General features: G+C 28.8%; 1 protein-coding gene and 1 pseudogene across 3 annotated transcripts; one reads left to right on the plus strand and one right to left on the minus strand.

Annotated features, from left to right (window-relative positions):
* Window positions 1-2,620: 2,620 nt before the first annotated feature.
* On the minus strand, window positions 2,621-5,296 carry LOC149883333 (uncharacterized; annotated as a pseudogene). Its single transcript, XR_016456590.1, has 2 exons — window positions 5,041-5,296; window positions 2,621-4,234 (listed from the first exon to the last, which is right to left on the minus strand). The product of XR_016456590.1 is annotated as an uncharacterized LOC149883333 (transcript).
* Window positions 5,297-9,768: 4,472 nt separating this feature from the next.
* On the plus strand, window positions 9,769-17,356 carry LOC145181484 (uncharacterized). 2 transcript variants are annotated; one of them, XM_090100354.1, is made up of 10 exons: window positions 9,769-10,704; window positions 10,836-10,959; window positions 11,071-11,199; window positions 11,511-11,591; window positions 12,044-12,136; window positions 12,298-12,353; window positions 12,609-12,737; window positions 13,268-13,472; window positions 13,553-13,620; window positions 15,432-17,356. In XM_090100354.1, the coding sequence occupies exons 1-10, from the start codon at window positions 10,043-10,045 to the stop codon at window positions 16,564-16,566; spliced, it is 2,682 nt and encodes an 893-aa protein (XP_089956480.1). In that variant the 5' UTR covers window positions 9,769-10,042; the 3' UTR covers window positions 16,567-17,356. The 2 variants fall into 2 exon arrangements, with proteins under 2 accessions (XP_089956480.1, XP_089956481.1); XM_090100355.1 differs by lacking the exon at window positions 11,511-11,591.
* The last annotated feature ends 2,331 nt before the right edge of the window (window positions 17,357-19,687 follow it).

Raw genomic sequence — 19,687 nt, forward strand, 5'->3', positions numbered from 1 at the left:
GCTATTTCTATTTCTGGTTGGATAGAAAACGATACTTGAAGTATTTGTTCCAGTGAAAAAAAAGCTGGTAGACAACGTATTTTATTTCTAGATTGTTCTCAACACATATTACATAGTAATTTGAGGGGATATGTCAATATAATACCACACGTTTATTGTCTTCCGACTCACATATTTTGCAACCATTAAAACGTAGGTGTCTATTGCCATGTTAAGAAGATACGTTAAGAAGAATGTTGAGAAGTTATGGAAAAAAAGTAAATAAATAAATAAAGCAAGTATTACACTACAAGAAAACCCAAGAAGTATGATAGAGAAATTTTTCTACTTTCGATTAAAAACTGTTTTAGCGTGGCGAAACTTTCACTAGCTTGCATCCAAATCGTTGGATCTCACTAGGATGGCATATTCCACCGAACAGCATGAAATAAAGATCATGCTTTCAATCCACCAACTAAAGTTGCAACAACATCAGCACCTGCAATAACTTTTATAAAAATGACAGCAACCACACCAACAACACGATATATCCAATTTCAAGAAACATTAAATAAGGTAAAATTGGGAAATGAAATCACATGAGCAAAATCAAGACGAAAAAAAAGAACTTAAAAAACTTAACAGCACACGTGTGACAGAAAAATATGCAACCGCAACGCTCAAGGATAGAGAAGAAAAAAGGTTACTAAAAGTCGCAAAAAAAGCAAATAAACTTACCAAAAATCTAAAACTACCGTTTACCGTTAAAACTACCGGTTACCGTTTGTGAGCCAGGTTTTAGCAATCATAAACAGGCAAAGCGTTCAAGTAATTGAATACAAGAAATGCAGAAAAACGCATCATAAAGATATGTTAGCATATGTGTATGGTCACTGGCAAAAAAAAAAAGAATGTCTGTATTTATTCTGAGGGATGACCGGTTTTGCTTGGTTTTTACCACGGTCGTTCAGAAGCGACAAGTTATTATACGCAAGCGCAGTAGTAAGTTAAAAGAATTCAAATTTTAATTATGGCTACGGTCCGTAGCAACGAATTTTTCTACTTAGTTGCCTGATTATTTATATGTGTTTCCATATAAATCAACATTTTAAACTCTTTCTAAACCTGAAATTATAATAAGCATATCTCAGTTGCATAAAAAAATGATTCAAATAAGATAAAGATTCTATCAAAAAGTTTAAAGTTGCGCTTTTCTAAGTAAATTAACATTCTTGAATATGCTGATTTGTTTACACTTTTAAAAACACATAATCTAATTTTCTGAGCTTAGAAATCAAATTTTTTTTTTTCCCTAAAATTCAGATGAGTTTTTATAGTATGTAACATTTTATCAGATCTTAGCACTCTTTTATCAGATCTTAGCACTCACACACACACACACACACACACACACACACACACACACACACACACACACACACACACACACACACACACACACACACACACACACACAAATACATTACATACATACATTTTTTCTTTTACATTTTGACCTTTTTTACCTTCTGAATTGGATTTTATTGCTATTTGTTTGCTTAGGCAAACCAATAGCAAGAATTGTTTACTTTTTCAGGTTTTTTTTTTTTTTAATTTTAATTACTTCTCTTCTCACTCCTTACTTTTACAGGTTTATTTACTTTTGCTTTGTATTCATAATTGGTCTCTTTATTGTTTGTTATTACAATAAACATTTGTGTGCTATTTTAGGATCAAGGACATATATTGATGCAATGTTTCCAGCTGTTTGGCAACTTTTTACTGATCAACTTTAAAGATTAAAATTTTTTTTAATTAGCTTGAAGTTTTCTTGAGTTAAAACTTTGGTCAAATTAGATTAAAAATGTGCCCTAAACAAAGTGGTTAATTTTTTCTTTGACACTTTCAACATTTTTCACTGAATTATGTGATTAGCCTTTTTTTTTTTTTTTAATGTTTGACATGATACCAGAACTTTCATTATATTTTTAAAATTATTTTTTTCTAAAATTAATTTTATCTATTACCCATTTACATACATGTATATATATATATATATATATATATATATATATATATATATATATATATATATATATATATATATATATTTATATATAGTGGACCAGTAAAAAGTTGCCAAACAGCTGATGAAACATTGCATCAATACATAGACGTTGTTCATGAATATGAAGCAAAAGGAAAGCAAACAAATTACCAATTCATCAAAATATATACTAAAATTAACGGCAATTGAGAAAATAAATAATATCAAACTGCAACAAAAAACCTTTTTTTTTCATGAATTGGTTTTGACAACGCTATGTGGGTGTGTGTCCCTCGTCATAGTTACGCCTTTGCCACATCAATCTTGGTTTCTAGTTTGGTAATGTAGAGACAGTTATTGAGAATATAACTATATCTAATTAGATTATACAGTTGTTTTATTGACAATAAATGCTTATTAAAAGCCTTAATTAAAATTAGAAATGTTGTTGTTTAATAAATGATGATGAAGAAGTTGATGATGATGAAGATGATGATGATAATGATGATGATGATAATGATGATGATGATAATGATGATGATGATAATGATGATGATATGATGATGATGATGATGATGATGATGATGATGATGATGATGATGATGATGATGATGATGATGATGATGATGATGATGATGATGATGATGAAACCAAATTAGATGCAAATGAGAATATTGATGATGATAACAATGGGGCTGATTGTGCTATTATTAATGATTTATCAAGGCAGATGCACTTATGAATAATATCTAAATCATATTCTTTGATTGAATTAAACTTTTTTTTACATATACATGCAACAGTTAACATAATTAAAAGAGAATTTGTTTTAATACAGGAAATCAAATCTTCAGGTAGAATAAGCTGTTTATATTTTGGACATAATGTTTCATTGAGTTGGTTAACCTTTACATTTTCCACAAGACAGAAAAAACAAAATAAGTGTTCACATTTTTTTAGAGTTGCTGGTTGTTTTGGTATTTTACCACAAAAATTACACTGGTAAAGTTGTAAATGAGGATTGATTTCTTTTTTTAGTTCTTCAATATCTATTTCCAAGTCATGTGCTGTCACAATGCTTTTTTTAATGGTAGCAATCATGGAAGATGACCACACTTTTTTACCAATACTAGGGCGACTAATAAGCTTTTTATTTTTGTTTTAGTGATTTAGTAACATTTAAACTTTTACTGAGTTTTTCTACCTGCTGACAACAATAGCATTCATCACAATGAGTTTTCCAGTTCATATTTAAAAGAAGAGTTGTTGGTTTCATTCTTTTGATCACATTCTTTATGGTATCATAACGTTTTGAAAATTTTGAGTGTACATTCTCTAAATTTGACAACATGACATGAAATACATATTTCAATGTTACTTTTTTGGTTTATTCCAATAGGATACTTTTTATTCCCAACCAAATATCCACAGACCCTGTAAATAAGATTCAAATTTTTGTAATGGATTTTCATCTAAAAATAGTAAAACTTTTTGGATAGTTCTTGTGAATAACCATCAAACTTAACCACATGCATTACGTTGTTTATATTCATGAATTAAATAAAGCTAATAAGTCAATAAAAAACTGCATATTAAATAAAAGACTTTATTTAAATATATTAGAAACATTTAGTCAAATTTTTTACATAAGGAAAATTTTTATTTCACAAACGATATAAATAAAATGTTATCAATTTAGGACAATGGTTAGATGTAAATTTTGAACAAGAAAAAATTCATATAAGTAAAATTAGAAAAGCTTTTAAGGTTTACCGCTCAAAAAAAATGTAAAAAGACTTCCAAATTGGTAAACAATTCAAAGAAAAAGTTTTTTTTAGGTAGATCCTCTTCAATCATAAGATAATATTCCCCTTTCATTTTATTTACTTCTTAATAAAATTAAGTTACCGAGACACTACTAACAGCCTAAAAGCTTGTTATCAACGTAGACGATTTTAAAAAACACGATATGTAATGAAAAATTGGTCGCTAAGTAAGAATTATTCTGTAACGAAGGTCCGTAGCTATTTTGAAAGTTCTAAAATTTTCATAATCCAACTGCGCTTGCGCACAATAACCTGTCGCTTATTAATACGTTCGCTGCCGAGCTATTTTAAATTATGAGTTATTTCTTTGCCGAGCCATAATGTCTGCAATAATTAATTTTTGCCAAGGCTGTTTTGCGTGGTTTCATTCTCATTGCCAAGGCTAGATATAAACATTTCAATAAAAAAAATATTTTTATTCTGAAATAGTTCTATAGTATTTTTTATTCTGAATATAACTGACAAAAAAAAAAAAAGCACTACGAGTATTCTCGTGATTGGCAAATATCAAAGTCCCGTTAACTACGAATATAGCCAACTAACTACGAGTATACTCGTAGTTGGCAGCGAAAGTGTCATCAGAGTTTGAACGACCGTGTTTCTGTATCACTCACGGCTGTGAGAAAATTGTAGAGAATTATATTTATACATATACTAGTATATTGCAGAATATTTAAATCTTCTAAAAAATAGTTAACTGCGAAAAAATAAAAACTAGATAAAAAAAAAAAGCCTAAAAAACTATTTAATAAAACAATAGCTAGTAAAAGTAAGTAAAAATGCATTTATTAATATTTTATAATATGCTATAAAAAGCGTTGATTTTACCATCGAAGTTAAAGTACGCAAATGTATTTTTCAATCGAAAAAATAATGAATGTAGTTAGGTATTTCAACACATTACTACAACATATTCCAACAATTATTCCTATGTGCACCACTGCTGAATCAGCTTCTTATTACCTCAACTATAGTCTTTTGAGATGATCTGTTAAAATATAATTTGTCGGTAGCAAATTTCTTATCAAAATTTGCTTCTAATGTTTTATTTTTAAGGTTTGCACTACTTTTTTAAGAATTAGTTGAATTTGTTTTTCTCTATTAATTAATAATTGCTTATTTGTTCTTCTACTGGTTCTAATCTCTTGACTCTCGCCTAAATTAAGAAATAATAAAAAATACTCGTACTTCTGAATGACGCAAAAATGATTCGAAAAATTCTTGTACATAACTATTGAATATATCTGCAAATCCAGCGTATTTCAGATTTATGGGCATATTCAATCAGCTGTTGTGAGAATTTTAATAGAAAACAGACTTATATAGAGCTAATAAATAATATAATTATAAACTGCTGCGGAGAAAAATCTAAAAAAACAATTGGCAGTTTGAATGTTTAATTAACCATTCTTATTGTAAAATTCGTTGCCAAAATGGACTTAATTTCAATCGTCAAGTCAGATGTTTTTATCAAAGCCAATGAACTGTTAGAGAAAACGCTTGAAAAGTAATTAAAATTTTTAACTTCTATTAGATTTTTAAACTAGGTAATGATCCTTTTTAACCAGTGAGCAAAACATCAAACAGTGCTCTAACAAAGCTTTTTTCGTTTTTTCATTTTTTTTTTTTTTTTTTTCAATTAGTTATATTTACTAAAGAAAAAAAAATCTTGAAAGTACTAACCAAACCAATTCCCTCTGTAAAAGAACGGAAGAAGAAGGATTTTTCATTATAAATTATTTAATGCGAAGAATATATTTCCGGTGGCCCACGATATGCGATAATTTAGTTCTTTTTAAACGCTTAAGTAGTAAAAACTTTGAAATTCACATTTACATCCAATTCAGATTTCCGTTTTTCTTCTGTGCATGGATTATTTTTATTGTAGATATTCTTTAAATTTATATTGATTATTTCACTCAAAAATTCATTGATTTGTTTATCTTTTATTTAATCTATCTCAAACTCTAAAAAAAGCAAACTTTTTTACCAAGGAAATTTCTGGATTATAAAAAACGCTCTTTTTCAAGACCTAGGAGAATAAAAAGTCGTCTTCAATTGGTTATTTCAAAATCGGACTTAATTATCTATTCTTATTTTCAATTAAAACGTTACCCGGAAACTACTTTACGATTGCAATTTAAAAGAATTTGCGTAATCGGTTTTGCATATTTTCGTGTTGCAATGTTTTTCGAACTTGAAAGATCGAACAAAAAATAAAAAGAAAGTTGTATAATAAGAAAGAAATTTAGTTTTGAATGTTTGAAATGTCTTTATGGTTACTTGTAACTATAGATTGCTGTTGTTTTCCAATTTTTTAAATTATGTTTCGAACAGCACTCTTTTAGATACCTAAAATCAAATAAAGTGGCCTTAATATTTCGCTAAAAAAAATTTGAAATGTCAAGTCTTACACATTTTTCTAGAGAATCGTAAATTTCTCTAGATATTTAAATCGGTTTCGAAACAGTGATTTTTTATATATCGTTTTATATTTCATAACGTCTTTCGATTCGAAATCGTACATTGAACGAGCTTAATATGTTTTGGTTAATTAAGAATTTAAAAAAAGCTTTTTTTGGCGCCAAGTGACTTTGACGCTTGTCGACATTTCTATATTAAGATTATCCACTTTAGTGCGCTTCGCAACCAGTTTTCAGTAGAAAAACAATTATACTCTATATACGTTTTTAAAGCTAGATCGTATCCTCTCTAAAAAACTTATTTCACGATAACAACATGTTAGTTGTTAATGGAACATACCATTTTGACAAAGTGTAAGCTTTAAAAGGAACTTATTGATTCTTAACTTGATATTCTTTTTTTTTTTTTTTTTTGTTTTTTTGTTTACTAAAGAAAATTTAGTGTAAATATGGACAGATATTATAAACTATAACCCCAAATACGGCTTTGCTTATCAGTTAATGATGTAACAAGCATATTGTACGAATTTTTTTCTGCTAATCAAAGAAACTTTAGTCGTTAGTAGAATATGAATGGTTTCTGCTTAATAAGCTTGTTCGATAAAAACAACAAAAAAAAAATTTTATAATTTTTAAGTTGGCACCACATCCATGAGGATATTCTATTGCTTTGTTCTTGGTGTTATTCTCTCAACAATAATAATCCTCTTAAACTTCCGATATTTGAACTGGAATGTGCATGTAGATATACTTAAATGAAAAAACGAAAGAATTTCTAGGCTCTATTTAAATTTAATAAGGTCAAATTTTTATCTCCCAATTTATTATTATGAAGCTTTTTGTATATAATGTGTTTTGGAAATTTGAATGCTATATTTCTTTTCTAACACCAGATCAAAACGGTGTATAATTGTAGTATACTTTATAATTCTGTATATGCAATAAAGCCAGAAATGCGTTAAAGCGTGAAGTTCTAAACACATTATGTATTATTGCTTAATAATATTTCGCAATTGAACATTTGTAGGTATCCATAAAATGTTTGGAACAAAGTCACAGTAGAGAAACAACAAAAGAGAAAAGTCCTCTAAGTTTTTGACCAAAAGAGATTTCTATAATACTTTGTTGCGTTCCTGTTTTGATAAAATATTCGCCATACGCAAACAAAGCATTCGGGTTAAAACACAACTCAAAATCAAGAAAGTTAAACGTAAATAAAGGGGAATAAAAAAGCCTAAAATGAAGACAAAAAATTGAGAGCAAAACATTTTGCATTCATTCCTGCTCAACAAGTTTAAAAAAAAACTTTAGCTAAAAAACTTACTCGATTCGAATATTTCTTTTTAATTATACTACGTAGTTTAAATCCAAACTCCTTGTCCAATCAGTTTTTCTGAGACCAAGAAAAATGATTTACCGAAGTTAAAACTTTGCTTCGATTGTTCAATTGAAAATTTATATTTTACAGTTTTCTCAGTTCATAACCTTAAGGGTCGTTCATATGTTTTAATTGATTGAAACTTCACGTGAAGCTAAAAACATTTACAAACGAGATGCTTAAAACTGTCAACAAATTTCGTTTTACAAAAACTAATCGTTGGTTCATATCCAAAGGCTAATATTTAATTAGTTCAAAGACTCGATATCTCTGATCAATATGTATTTTCGGAAGGGTGTGAGTTTCCAAACTTCAACGTGCATGTACTTTTTTTTATGTCATTTTGAACGCTAATATTCTTACCACTTTTTAAAATACCAAAGTATACAAAAGTAAATCAGTTATGCACACGTCAATAAATAAAAGCACTTTCTGCATGAAGATTTTAATTTCTTCAGTAACTTTTTCGTTGACTTCATGCCAACTCTACCCAGAAAAACATCTTGTTCCCCTTCTGGAAGATATCCGTCCGGGTTGTCATTAGTAACGCTTTTTCTTTACAAGATAACTGGCTTTGGGCTTGAGTTTGACCTTAAAAACTATCAGTAATGGAACCATATTTCTGCTAATAATTCATTTGTCGAGTGCTCTGTAAAAAATTTTCCTTTCATATTTCTTCGTATTTTTGTGTTATATAACAAAAACTATGATATATAACATATTTATATATTTTAGTTTTTAGGTTTATTGAGCAGAGATATAGTTATAAGTAAATAAGTAATAAAATTGAGCTCAAATACCACATATAAAAAGTGGTTTTTTTGGTGAAATAGATTCAAACAAAACTTTTTCTCCTTATAGATAAAGGCATCTTCTTCTATCTATAATAAAAACCTTAAACCAACAGTTCTAAAAATGTTTCATCAGTTTATGTTCCCCTTTTTTCCATCTTCATCTCAATCAATTTTTTTAATATTTAAAACTGTGGTGCATCGCAGTGAGTTTTAAACAATATAACATCCTATTTTACCACTAATGAATCCAATACAAGGGCAAATCTAAGGCCAATATTTTAACACTAAAAATATTAAAATATTGTCTTATACCAAAAAACTTAAGCTAATATTTTTAATGGTTATTCATTATTTAATTGGTATTTGATTTAAACATAGCACAAATGTAGTAAATATTTTTATGATGTATTTAAATAAATGTGTGTGTGTGTGTATGTGGTTAAAAAAATGTCTATAAATTCAACAGAAAAAAGGTACATAATATTCACATTTAACATGCTTTTTTTTATGATTAGTTATAATTATTATTTTAAATGTTAACTGCTCTTTTTTTTAAAAAATATGTACATGTGAATTAAATGCAAGGTTACATATGCCAAAAATGACTTTATTTTGCGATGATCGTTTAAAAAAAAAAAAAAAAATATTTGAATTTAGGAAAAAGGTCATCAAAATTAAAAGCGAGAATATAAAGTAGTTGAAGAATTTTAACTGCAGTGCTTTTTTATCAAAGAGAAGAAAATTAAGTTAATTTGCCTAATGCTAGTTCTATTCACATTCTGCACAACGTGGAGTTAAGAAATTCTTAAGATAATTTTTTATTCGATCACAACGATTGTAAGCTAAATACCGTGTGAGTCTTCATAAAAACTGCATAATAAACTCAATGTGATTACTGATGTGTGCAGTTTCGACCCAATCAACGATATTAAAAAAAAAAAATATTTCAATGCATTCTGGGTAGAGATGAACTCATTTTCCTTTTTAGCTCGCCCCATTCCTCTGACTTTCCCGCGCGGCGTATTATATTATTCGTGTTGTGTGTTAAAAAAAACCACCGCATTCGGGAAGCAAAAATGTCTGATGCATATCAATGAAATATGGTTGTTATTCATACATAACTTATTTAAGAATTACTGAACGTTTCCCACGTTTCAGACCCGAAGATATCAAAATTGGCTTTGTCGTGTGTAAATGGACTGATTTATGTTTAAATTGATGTGCCATATAAATTTTATCAACAAATACAATACTATTTATAAGATATAAGGACAACGGTCAAATTCTAAATTGTTAGTGGTAGTTAGTAAAGTATTTTACAATTAAACTAATAATTCGACTATAGAAAATACGTATTTCAAAAAAGTTGGCATACAGTTCGCCTTTAACAAGTGCATTTGCATCAAAGCTGAAAGCAATGGAACTTTTTAAGTTAACTCTTGCAAATACTATGGCTTAAACTGTATTCTTTTTCGAAGAAGGTTGTTGGAAGTTTTTGGAAACTTGACTATAGTACCCTGGAAATACATATTTTTATATATATATACGTATATATATATATATATAAATATACTACATACTGCTAGTAATAATACATGTTTATGATGAATGAACTCATTGTTATTCCTGATGACAGCCCTGTTCATGGAAAACTTAAGAATTACTCTCATCAAGAAACTGAAAACAATGATTCACTGTATGATTACAAAATCACTGCTCATGAGATTTTGCGTTCCATGACAGGTGAATATGAAGTTTTAGAATTCCTTGGAAAAGGGACTTTTGGTCAAGTTGTAAAATGCTGGAAACGTCATACAAATGAATTAGTTGCAGTAAAAATTTCTAAAGACCATCCATCTTACAGAAAACAAGCTGAGGTTGAAGTTAACATACTTAGTTTACTTATGCAAGAAGATTCTGAAGAGTATAATTATGTTCGAGCAATTGAATGTTTTTCTCATAGAAATCATACATGTGTTGTGTTTGAAATGCTCCAGCAAAATCTTTACGACTTTCTGCGGAGCACAAAATTTAAGCCATTAAGTTTAAAATATGTTCGACCAATACTTCATCAGGTTGCCACAACATTGATGAAGCTTAAGCAAATGAACTTAATTCATTCAGATCTTAAACCAGAAAACATAATGCTAGTTGAGCAAGAGCGTCAGCCATATAGAGTTAAAGTAGTTGATTTTGGTAGTGCCACTCATACATCAAAAGCTGTGGCTTCCAGTTATCTTCAAAGTCGATATTATCGGTATTTATTATAACTATTTATAATTTCAAAGTTTATTTTAGTTTATTAAAAGACTTTTTAAAAGGATTTTTTACAAGGAATTTTTATTCATACAAAATAAGAACATTTTTTTGAAATTAATAACTATCTAGAGCCCCAGAGATAATTCTTGGACTGCCTTTTGATGAAGCAATTGATATGTGGTCACTGGGTTGTGTTGCTGCAGAGCTATTTCTTGGTTGGCCACTGTATCCTGGTCCTAGTGAGTATGATCAGGTAATCTTTTTATAATCACACTAAATGATTGAAGTTCATTATCTAACTTTAACATTTAAGCAGTTTAATAAGCATATTTAAAAAGTTACTTTTTTCATTCAAATTGTTTAGATACGTTATATAACACAAACTGAAGGTCTTCCTCCTCAGCACCTTCTGCAAGCTGCATTACCATCTAAGCGAAATCGCTACTTCAAAAGAGTACTGGATATATATGGGCAGTATGAATGGGTGCTGAAGGTCTAGAATTTTTTCTTTTTGATAATAAGATATTTAGATCTTTATAAATAACCTTTAGATCTATATATATATATATAAAATATGTAATCATTTTTAAAAGTTTTTATTCCCTCAGTAAGAAAATAGATTTTCTAAAATCTAATTATCATTAGATATATAGTTATTGTTTCTTAAATTATATTTATAATTCATAGATGAATTTAAAGTTTGAAATGCTTAACATATTTTACCATAATTGATTTTGTTTGCTAAAGATCTTTGATATACAGATATTTGTTTATATAAAGTTACCTTTGTAAAATGTTGTTAAGCAAGGATATATCACATGCGAACCATGTAAATTTCAGATGAGAATGCAAAAATGGCTTTGGCATTATTTTGTAAAATTACAAGTAAAGTTAGATTTAAAAGGTTTTCAATTGTATTGCTATTGTTGTTGTAATGAAATCTTCTTTGTTAAAGAAAATTTCTGATTAGATCAATTTTTAAATCTTTGTTGACTGTTTATAGATATTTTAAAAATTGCTTTTAACTGACTTTAACTTTTCTCTAATATTTAGTTTCTTTTATCAAAGTAAATACAACATTAATTCTAGTGGCTAGAAAAAAAACGTTATCTAGCTCCGATATATAAAGTTACTTTTGTTTGATCTCTATCAAGTATCGATTTGTGTTTGGTTTTTAAATAAATGAAATCTTTCCTAAAGTTATGTAAAGTACCAAGTATTTCTAAAATATACCTTTACTCAACCTAATTAATTTGAAATGAGTTTCTATACAGCTATTGTTCTAATACCTATGAAAAAGTGTTTTTATTGATTTCAAGTATTCTATTTTTTGCTAGAGATCTGATGAGTATGAACTTGATTCAGGAAGATTAAGGAAGGAGGAAAGCAGTAGAAGATACATTTTCAATCATCTAGATGATATTGTTTTGGTAAGTTATTTATTTTTTCTAATGCACCCTTTTTTTTTTACTATTTTGAAATTTAATTATTGTTACTAATTTGTTACAGAAAATCAAATTTAATTTACAAAGTTTTTTATCTTTGTTTCTGAATTGTTATTTGTTTTTTTTTTTTTTTGTTTTTTTTGAAGAAAAATTTTCCATCAAACATGAGCAATAGTGAAAGCACAGCTGAGCGTGTAGACCGGTAATTTATATTTTTTTAATATAGCTACTTAATTCCTTTTAATACTGTATAAATCAAAATGTTAATTAGTGTGTAAGTAAAAAATCCTTTACTTGCAAGTTTAACTTTTTTTTCATCTTTTTGTAATATATTGCAGTGGTTTGTTTGCAGGGATTTTTAAAATATAAAGCTTATGAAAATTAAATATATTTAGGTGTATTTATTGGTTTGAATATTTCATTTGTTACTTTATTATAAAATTGTTTAATATTTTAGGTCTGTGTTTGTTGATCTTTTAAAGAAAATGCTTGAGTTAGATCCTGTAAAAAGAATAAAACCTGCAGAAGTTTTACGCCACCCTTTTTTCACTTTCACTCATTTGACACAATTCTATTACTGTAAAACGTAAGTCTTATGTTAGTTTTTTACTTCTGTTTTTAGTTAGTCATACACCTGGAAGTATTTTCTGAGAAATTATTTTATATAATTTATGATTTACAATTATTTTATATTACTAGAAATATATGTAAATGAAAACTACATAAGTAAAAGTAATATAAAAGACAAAACTAGAAATAAATCAAAAACAAAAAAACAAAACAATATTTTTGAGATAACCAGCAATGTATTCGTCAAAATCAATTGATATTGGCAAATATGGTAAAATAAAGTTAAGAAATCATCAAAATGTAAACCAAAAAAAATAGTAACATTTTATTTTTAGGCTAGCTGTGTACAATATTGAAAATTGGACTTTTTTACAAATTTTCTAAAACATCAATTTTCTACCAATAAGTAAAATAAATAGCTCCATTTCTTATGATATCAAAAGATGTATGAAAGTGCTTTTATTTCTCAAAAGTTTTTTTTTATTATCATTTTTCAAATTATATTAATGTTAAGATAATTATAAGTTATAAATGTTTCTGTTTCAGGGTCCAATCTTCTATTAAAGTAATGGATGCCATAGCTTATTTAAAAGCTCAAGCAATAGCTCAACGGAACGCTTCATCTGTTTCTGCACCAGCTGGTTCATCTTTACATATGTGTGATGTTAATGCTCGACATTTGCATACTTACTATCAACACCGCATGCAAGGTCCTCCTTCTTCATCCCATCAACATTTATCACAGTTTGAGGTGTGTATTCCAACCTCTGATGATAGAGAACAATTTTTTCTTTATTTTTTATTTTATTTTTTCCAAAATTTTTGATTTAGTCTCAATATCTACCTCCTTCAGTACAGAGACATCCTGTTTATTATTCAATGAGAGAGCCATTTATGAGGTATTTTCTTTAGTTGTAATATTTAATTTTAACTGTATGTTCTGTATTACATTTCTTAGCCATACTTCTTTAAAGTATGAAGTTAATTCTTTTTTTTTTCTTTTTTTTGGTTACTTTAGTCAATGAATATCAACTTACTTTACATTTAGGACTGTTCAAGTAAATAACTATTTAAAAAATCAAGTAATTTTTTTTATTTGAAATTATTTGAATAATTTTGTGGTTATTTAAATAATCAAAGAATTTTTTAGGATAATTTCTTCTTTGCCACCTTCATCAGAAAGATGTTTCAGTACAGCTGGCTTTTTCATTACTAAACTTAGTTTGATAAATTATGTTTTTTAAGGTCACTATTAACTATAAATAAATAATTTTCAAATGTTTGAAGCAAATTCTCAAACTAGTTATCCCAAAATTGATTGCTATTTAAATAATTCAATTTATCCATTATTTGCATAATTTATCCATTATTTACATAATTTATCCATTATTTACATAATTTATCCATTATTTGCATAACCCTATTTACATCCCTAGTAAAAAAAAACTCACTCGTTTTATCCAATTATGATAAGGTTTTGTTAATTCTATTTTGTTTAAATATTTAATGCAATAGGTTTGTATTGTATTAAATTATAAATTATATCTATAATTGTCTTCCTTGACCCTATCTTATACATATTTATCCTAAATATCAATTAGATTGACCAAAATTTTAATATGTTGAGAAACAATTCACCTATATTCTGTTGAGACTTGTTAAAGAAAGATAAGCACAAACAAACTAACAACCTCTTTTTTTTTTTTTTTTTTTCTTGTCTCTTAACTAATTGCTATCTCTGAGGGTTTAGTTTGCCAACAATGTAAGTGCAATTTAAGGACAAATTCTAATGAAAACTCTTTTTAATTGGCTCTCCAGTGAGAAGAAGTGAATAAATTTAATTGCTAAAAAATTTAGATCTAGAAACTTACCACCATCAGGTTATGAGTTTTTAGCTGAATCAGGCTAAGGTTCTATTAAAACAATAGTAATCCAAACAATGTAATCCAAAAAGTTAAGTTTGAGTTTCACAAGCAGTATCTTCAGCTTTACGTAGCTCATTTATGGAGGATTAAGTTGTTAAAATTGAGTTTTTGAAAATAAATTAATAAAATTCTTTACTATCATATCCATTTTTGTGATTGTTTCTCTTTCTTGGAAGATGAATTCATCCAATTCAAGTTTTTGTGTGATTAAGTAATGTAATATAAACCAAACTAATTATTTAGTTTGTATAATAATAATAATATATTCACTCTACTTATTCTGCGCTGTATTGAGCTCTCTTACTGGAAATATTAACATAATTTCTGCTATACTATATATATATATATAAAAATATAAATAAATAAAAGATTCTTGAAGTATATATCTCTGTGTGGGTTTTGCTTATTATTTAACACAATTTATATAGTGAATCCATTTTGTAATAGCACCGTTTCTTACATTTTTAGAATTGTTCAGCATAATTTAAAAAAATTTTTTGAAGTCTTAGGTGATATTCTAGCATGCTGGGACAAGAAAAATAAAGAATTTTAAAGTTAAAAACCATTTTAGGGGCTAAAAGGTATAAAAGAAGCTATGATATTATCATATCAGTTTCACATTAGTTAGACTCCTTAACTGCATGTAATTGACAAAATACAAAGTTTTAAGATTCAGTTATTCTCTTGATTTTAATTTTGCTTGCATCAACCCAAAAGGTAACTCAAGAATTTCATAATTCCAGAGTTTTTGTGTTTTGTTTTCTAAAAAAGTTAAATTTTTTCAGAATGCAGCAACCACCTCCAGCTTCTACTATCCCCATGCCACCAACATCTTGGCAAAATTCTCTTGAGGATGGTGGCTATATGTCTGATGATCAAGTGGGGAGCCCAGTTCACAGTAGTTCTTGGGTACGTGCAGTTGAATCACTTCCCAAACATATGAATACAAACTCTGTTGCTCCATCATGGAGCATGTGGAATCCAGTTCCTTTTCCTGTATGGCAATTTCATTTGAGTGCTACTAACAGTCCTGAGCATTACATGAATCAATCATTCTGTATTTCACCTAATGAACAACCTCTTTGTAGTCAAAGGACCTCACCTATATATATTAAAGACAGTCCCTCATCTCCTTTGAGTGTGATCACAATATCAAGTACCAGTGAGAGTGAGGAAGACATGTCATTTAGCTGTGATTTGCAACAAACTAAAAGAAATGAAGGTAGATTTAATCATTATGGGGTTGAAAAAAGTTGGCCTTTTGTGCCATTTAACTCACGGAAATTTGCAGCTGAAACACCCAGTCCAGTCCAATCTCGTAATATGAGAGAATTTCCAGTATTTCATAATGCCAGAAGTCCTCAAACTTCGTTTACGGAAAGGAATACTCATTTATTAGGAAGCACTTCAAGCTACCCATATATGGATTTACGGTATCTCCATCCAGCTACAGAACAAATCGTCTGCAAACAAGAGCCTGCTTGCCAAGGATTCGAGTCTCATCAAGAGTTCATAACGTCCTTACCGTCTTTGGTGCCCTCTCTAAATTCCTTTAGTCCTGTGGCAGTAGTACCATCATTAACATCCTCGACAGTGCAAATATTGCCAACATGTTATATATCTCCAGTTACAAACTCTTTGCGCCAACAAACAATGGTTGTACCATCGAACCATGGTTGTACCATTAATGCAATTTCAAGTGCTTTTCACACTGACTTATGTAGCTCACATTCTGAATACTCTGGAATGCATATGGCTCATGCTATGTCTCATCAGCAAGCCTCTTGTAGTCATTGTTGCATGAGTCGTGTTTCTTCTCCGTATTCCCAGTCTTATGCAGCATCTATACATCGCCCAGCTTTTCCGACAGTCACTCAATCTGAATTATCATGTCCTACTTATACATACTTCGGACGGTGATGCTTGGGGTTTAACAAACAACGTCAGTGTGTAAATCCACTTTTCATTTTATATTATATGCGATAAAGCTCTTGCGTATATTATATTTCTTTTATATTTGTTAACTTTGAAGCTTATTTTTATTGAATAACTGATTTATTTGCAAAAGGGGTTAATGTATAATTAAACTTCGAAAAAACATCTTCCGATCTAAATTCTCCATTATAGCTTTTAAACCGTTCGGTGAAATATTGATTTTAATTAATCAGTTTCTACTTTTTAAAAAATACTTTGTAAAAATTAACGTGATGATTACATTTAATTTTATTATTTAAATCGCGCAGCTTCATGTTTTATATATATAAAATAGATAGAAACGACCTGGTTTGAAATGGTTCTTATTTTGATGAATTTTATGGCTTATCGCGTCTTACCTAAGTAAACTGAGAGGAAATCTTAAAGATTGAAAGTTAACTTGCTTGAGATACCTTCGGTATTTTGAAATGCGAACTTTGGCGAACATAACTCATTCGCTTTTTGACGACTGGACTTAGAATCAAGATATTTTGTAAATAGTGATATTTCTTAAATGCGTATTCAAATGATGTAAATCTTTTTTATTTGCTTCAATGGGGTTCTATAAGCAACTGTACGTAGATATCGATGTATATAAGCGGCGAATTTCTTAAATTATTGTATTTGTGGTCGTAGTATTCTGTGGTCGTAGTTATGTTTTAGTATTTGTAAAACCTTTTAAAATAAATGTTGTGAAAAATTTAAAAAAAGAAAAACAAACGAATATATCGTACAAGTTGTTCTTTGTTGTTTTTTTTTTTTAATGTTTTAGGTAAATTACGTCTCTATTAATCGTTGCTATTTTGTTCTCATGTAACTAAATATATGTTTTAAGTGAGTTTTTTCATTTAATGAAATAATTTAATAAGCGTAAAATTTTTCTGTGGTCTATGGAAATTTCTATCTTAAGCACCGCTTGAGCGTCTTGTGGTTTTCATCTTGTTGGGCAAATTCTTCAAACGAGTAGCGTCGAGAAGATAAATCAGAGTGAATTAAAGTCAAATATTGTACTTTTCCCAATAAAAACTTTAATGTACAATAAAATTACAAAATTGAATGTCTTATCGTAGAGTTTAAAAATTTTGCTAACTATGGTAAACCTCATATCAGAACGTAAAATAAGAGTTACGATATAAGATTTTTAACCACTGGTGCCTACCAGGGCGCGTTTCCTTACACAAAGGACTTGTTAATTGGTTATTACTTACAATAAGGCATAAAGATTCTTTACCGACCAATCTCATTCAGCATTTTACTCCCAAACATTTTAACAACTATCGATGGAAAATGCCAACAAAAATTCGCAAAATAACCAATTCAAGTTCAGCAAACACAAGTAAATTTCAAAAAACCTTCAAAGGCTTCGACAATCATGGTAACGAAGATATTTTTCATCGCAGCTTATTAACTTGCTGTCACAGCAAAACTAGTGTTGGACCAAGACGATGGCAATTACCACGAGACTATGTTATTTATTTTCACGTTATTTCATACTTATTGAAAAAATTTTTAAGTTAATTAAAAAAAAAAAAAAAAACACAAACACACAAGTTGTATTTATTCCGGGGAAATGATCCGATAGGACATTCCAAAATTTCAATTCGAACAATTAACAGGAGTTTCGAGAAGCTGATAGGCTTTATTGTCAGAATTCATTAGCGTGTTTAGTTTATTTAGTGGCCTACGTCGGTCAACACACTTTTAAGTAAGATTTGATGAGTATTAAATTGACGAAACCACGCTATCCTTTTTTAAATGATCCCAGCCGTTTTCCTCTCTCTCCCCCGCCCTCCATTCACATCTGATTTGATTTGTTGCTCTTATTTTATATTGCTCAGGGGGACTTGCGTTTCACCTTTTTTCATCTCGACATTTCTCGTAATGCCGCGCCTCGTTTTCTAATTTTTCCCTAAATTTGTCTCCATCTGAGATACTGAAATACCATAATAAGACAACTTTTAAATTAAAGTTCTGCATGAGAACTTGAAAGAAACTGTCGTTGTCTCTTATTTTGTTTTCCTTATTTTTTTAAAAATAAGCTTACTTATAAAAGAAAACAACAAAAAAACAGGTTAAAACAAACGTGCGTCCTTTGGGTGAAGTTCTGAAGATGATCGAGTGAATTTATCTTTGATTTTTCAGCCATCTTGTCCGTTTGTTTGTTACCTCACCAAAAGGAGTGATTTGGAAATATCTATTTAAATTTGTGTCTAATGAAGCAGCTATTAACGACGTTATCACAATTTAATTTGTTAGATTAAGCAAAATATCAAAATGTGTCTTCAGATTCAATAGTTAAAACTAGGCACCGCCGATTCGGTTCGTAAAATCCGCAAAAAGCCAATCCGACTTATTTTGCGGATTAAAATAGTCAGTTCGTAAAAATTTTTCGGATTAATAATCCGAAAGCTAATTTACGAACCACTAGCGAATTTTTTTTTTGCGGATTCACTTCGCTGTTCGGATTATCAATCCGAAAAATTTTTACGAACCACTAGCGGATTTTTTTTTTTTGCGGATTCTCTTTGCTGTTCGGATTATTAATCCGAAAAATTTTTACAAATCAATTTAACTTTAATTCGTTTAGCGAATTATACGAATCGCGTTCCGTTCGCGTCACCATTAAATGGTGTGGTCCAAAAAAATTACGTTTTTATTATGTGCGCGTCCTATAAATAGTGGATTTCTTTTTTATTTTCAATCAGTTCTATTTGGAAATCTTAACATACAACAATTCGTTCAACAGATCAAGTCTACTATTCTTCACCTACATTTATTACGGTAAGCCAATATTATATTAATTTGATTTAAAAGTTAAGAATATTTCAAACTGAATTTTTGCGGTTTTTTTTTTTTTTTTTTTTTGTGGATCGAATTCCTTTGCGAATTATTTCGCTTTGCGGATTGCTTCAATTAGTGGATTGGTCCGATAAAATTTATATTGTAATATTTCTTCTACTTAAATATTAACAGAAATAAAAATAGAAATAGAGATAAAAACTAGTTTGAAAAATTGTTACGCTCATTTCAATAATTAAGGCAAATAATTAGTTCTTTTATTGAAAAC

The sequence above is a fragment of the Hydra viridissima genome, unplaced genomic scaffold, assembly GCF_058129835.1.
Source record: "Hydra viridissima isolate aposymbiotic clone 2 unplaced genomic scaffold, HvirCarnegie_v1 scaffold_10, whole genome shotgun sequence".
Classification (NCBI taxonomy): Eukaryota; Metazoa; Cnidaria; class Hydrozoa; order Anthoathecata; family Hydridae; genus Hydra; species Hydra viridissima.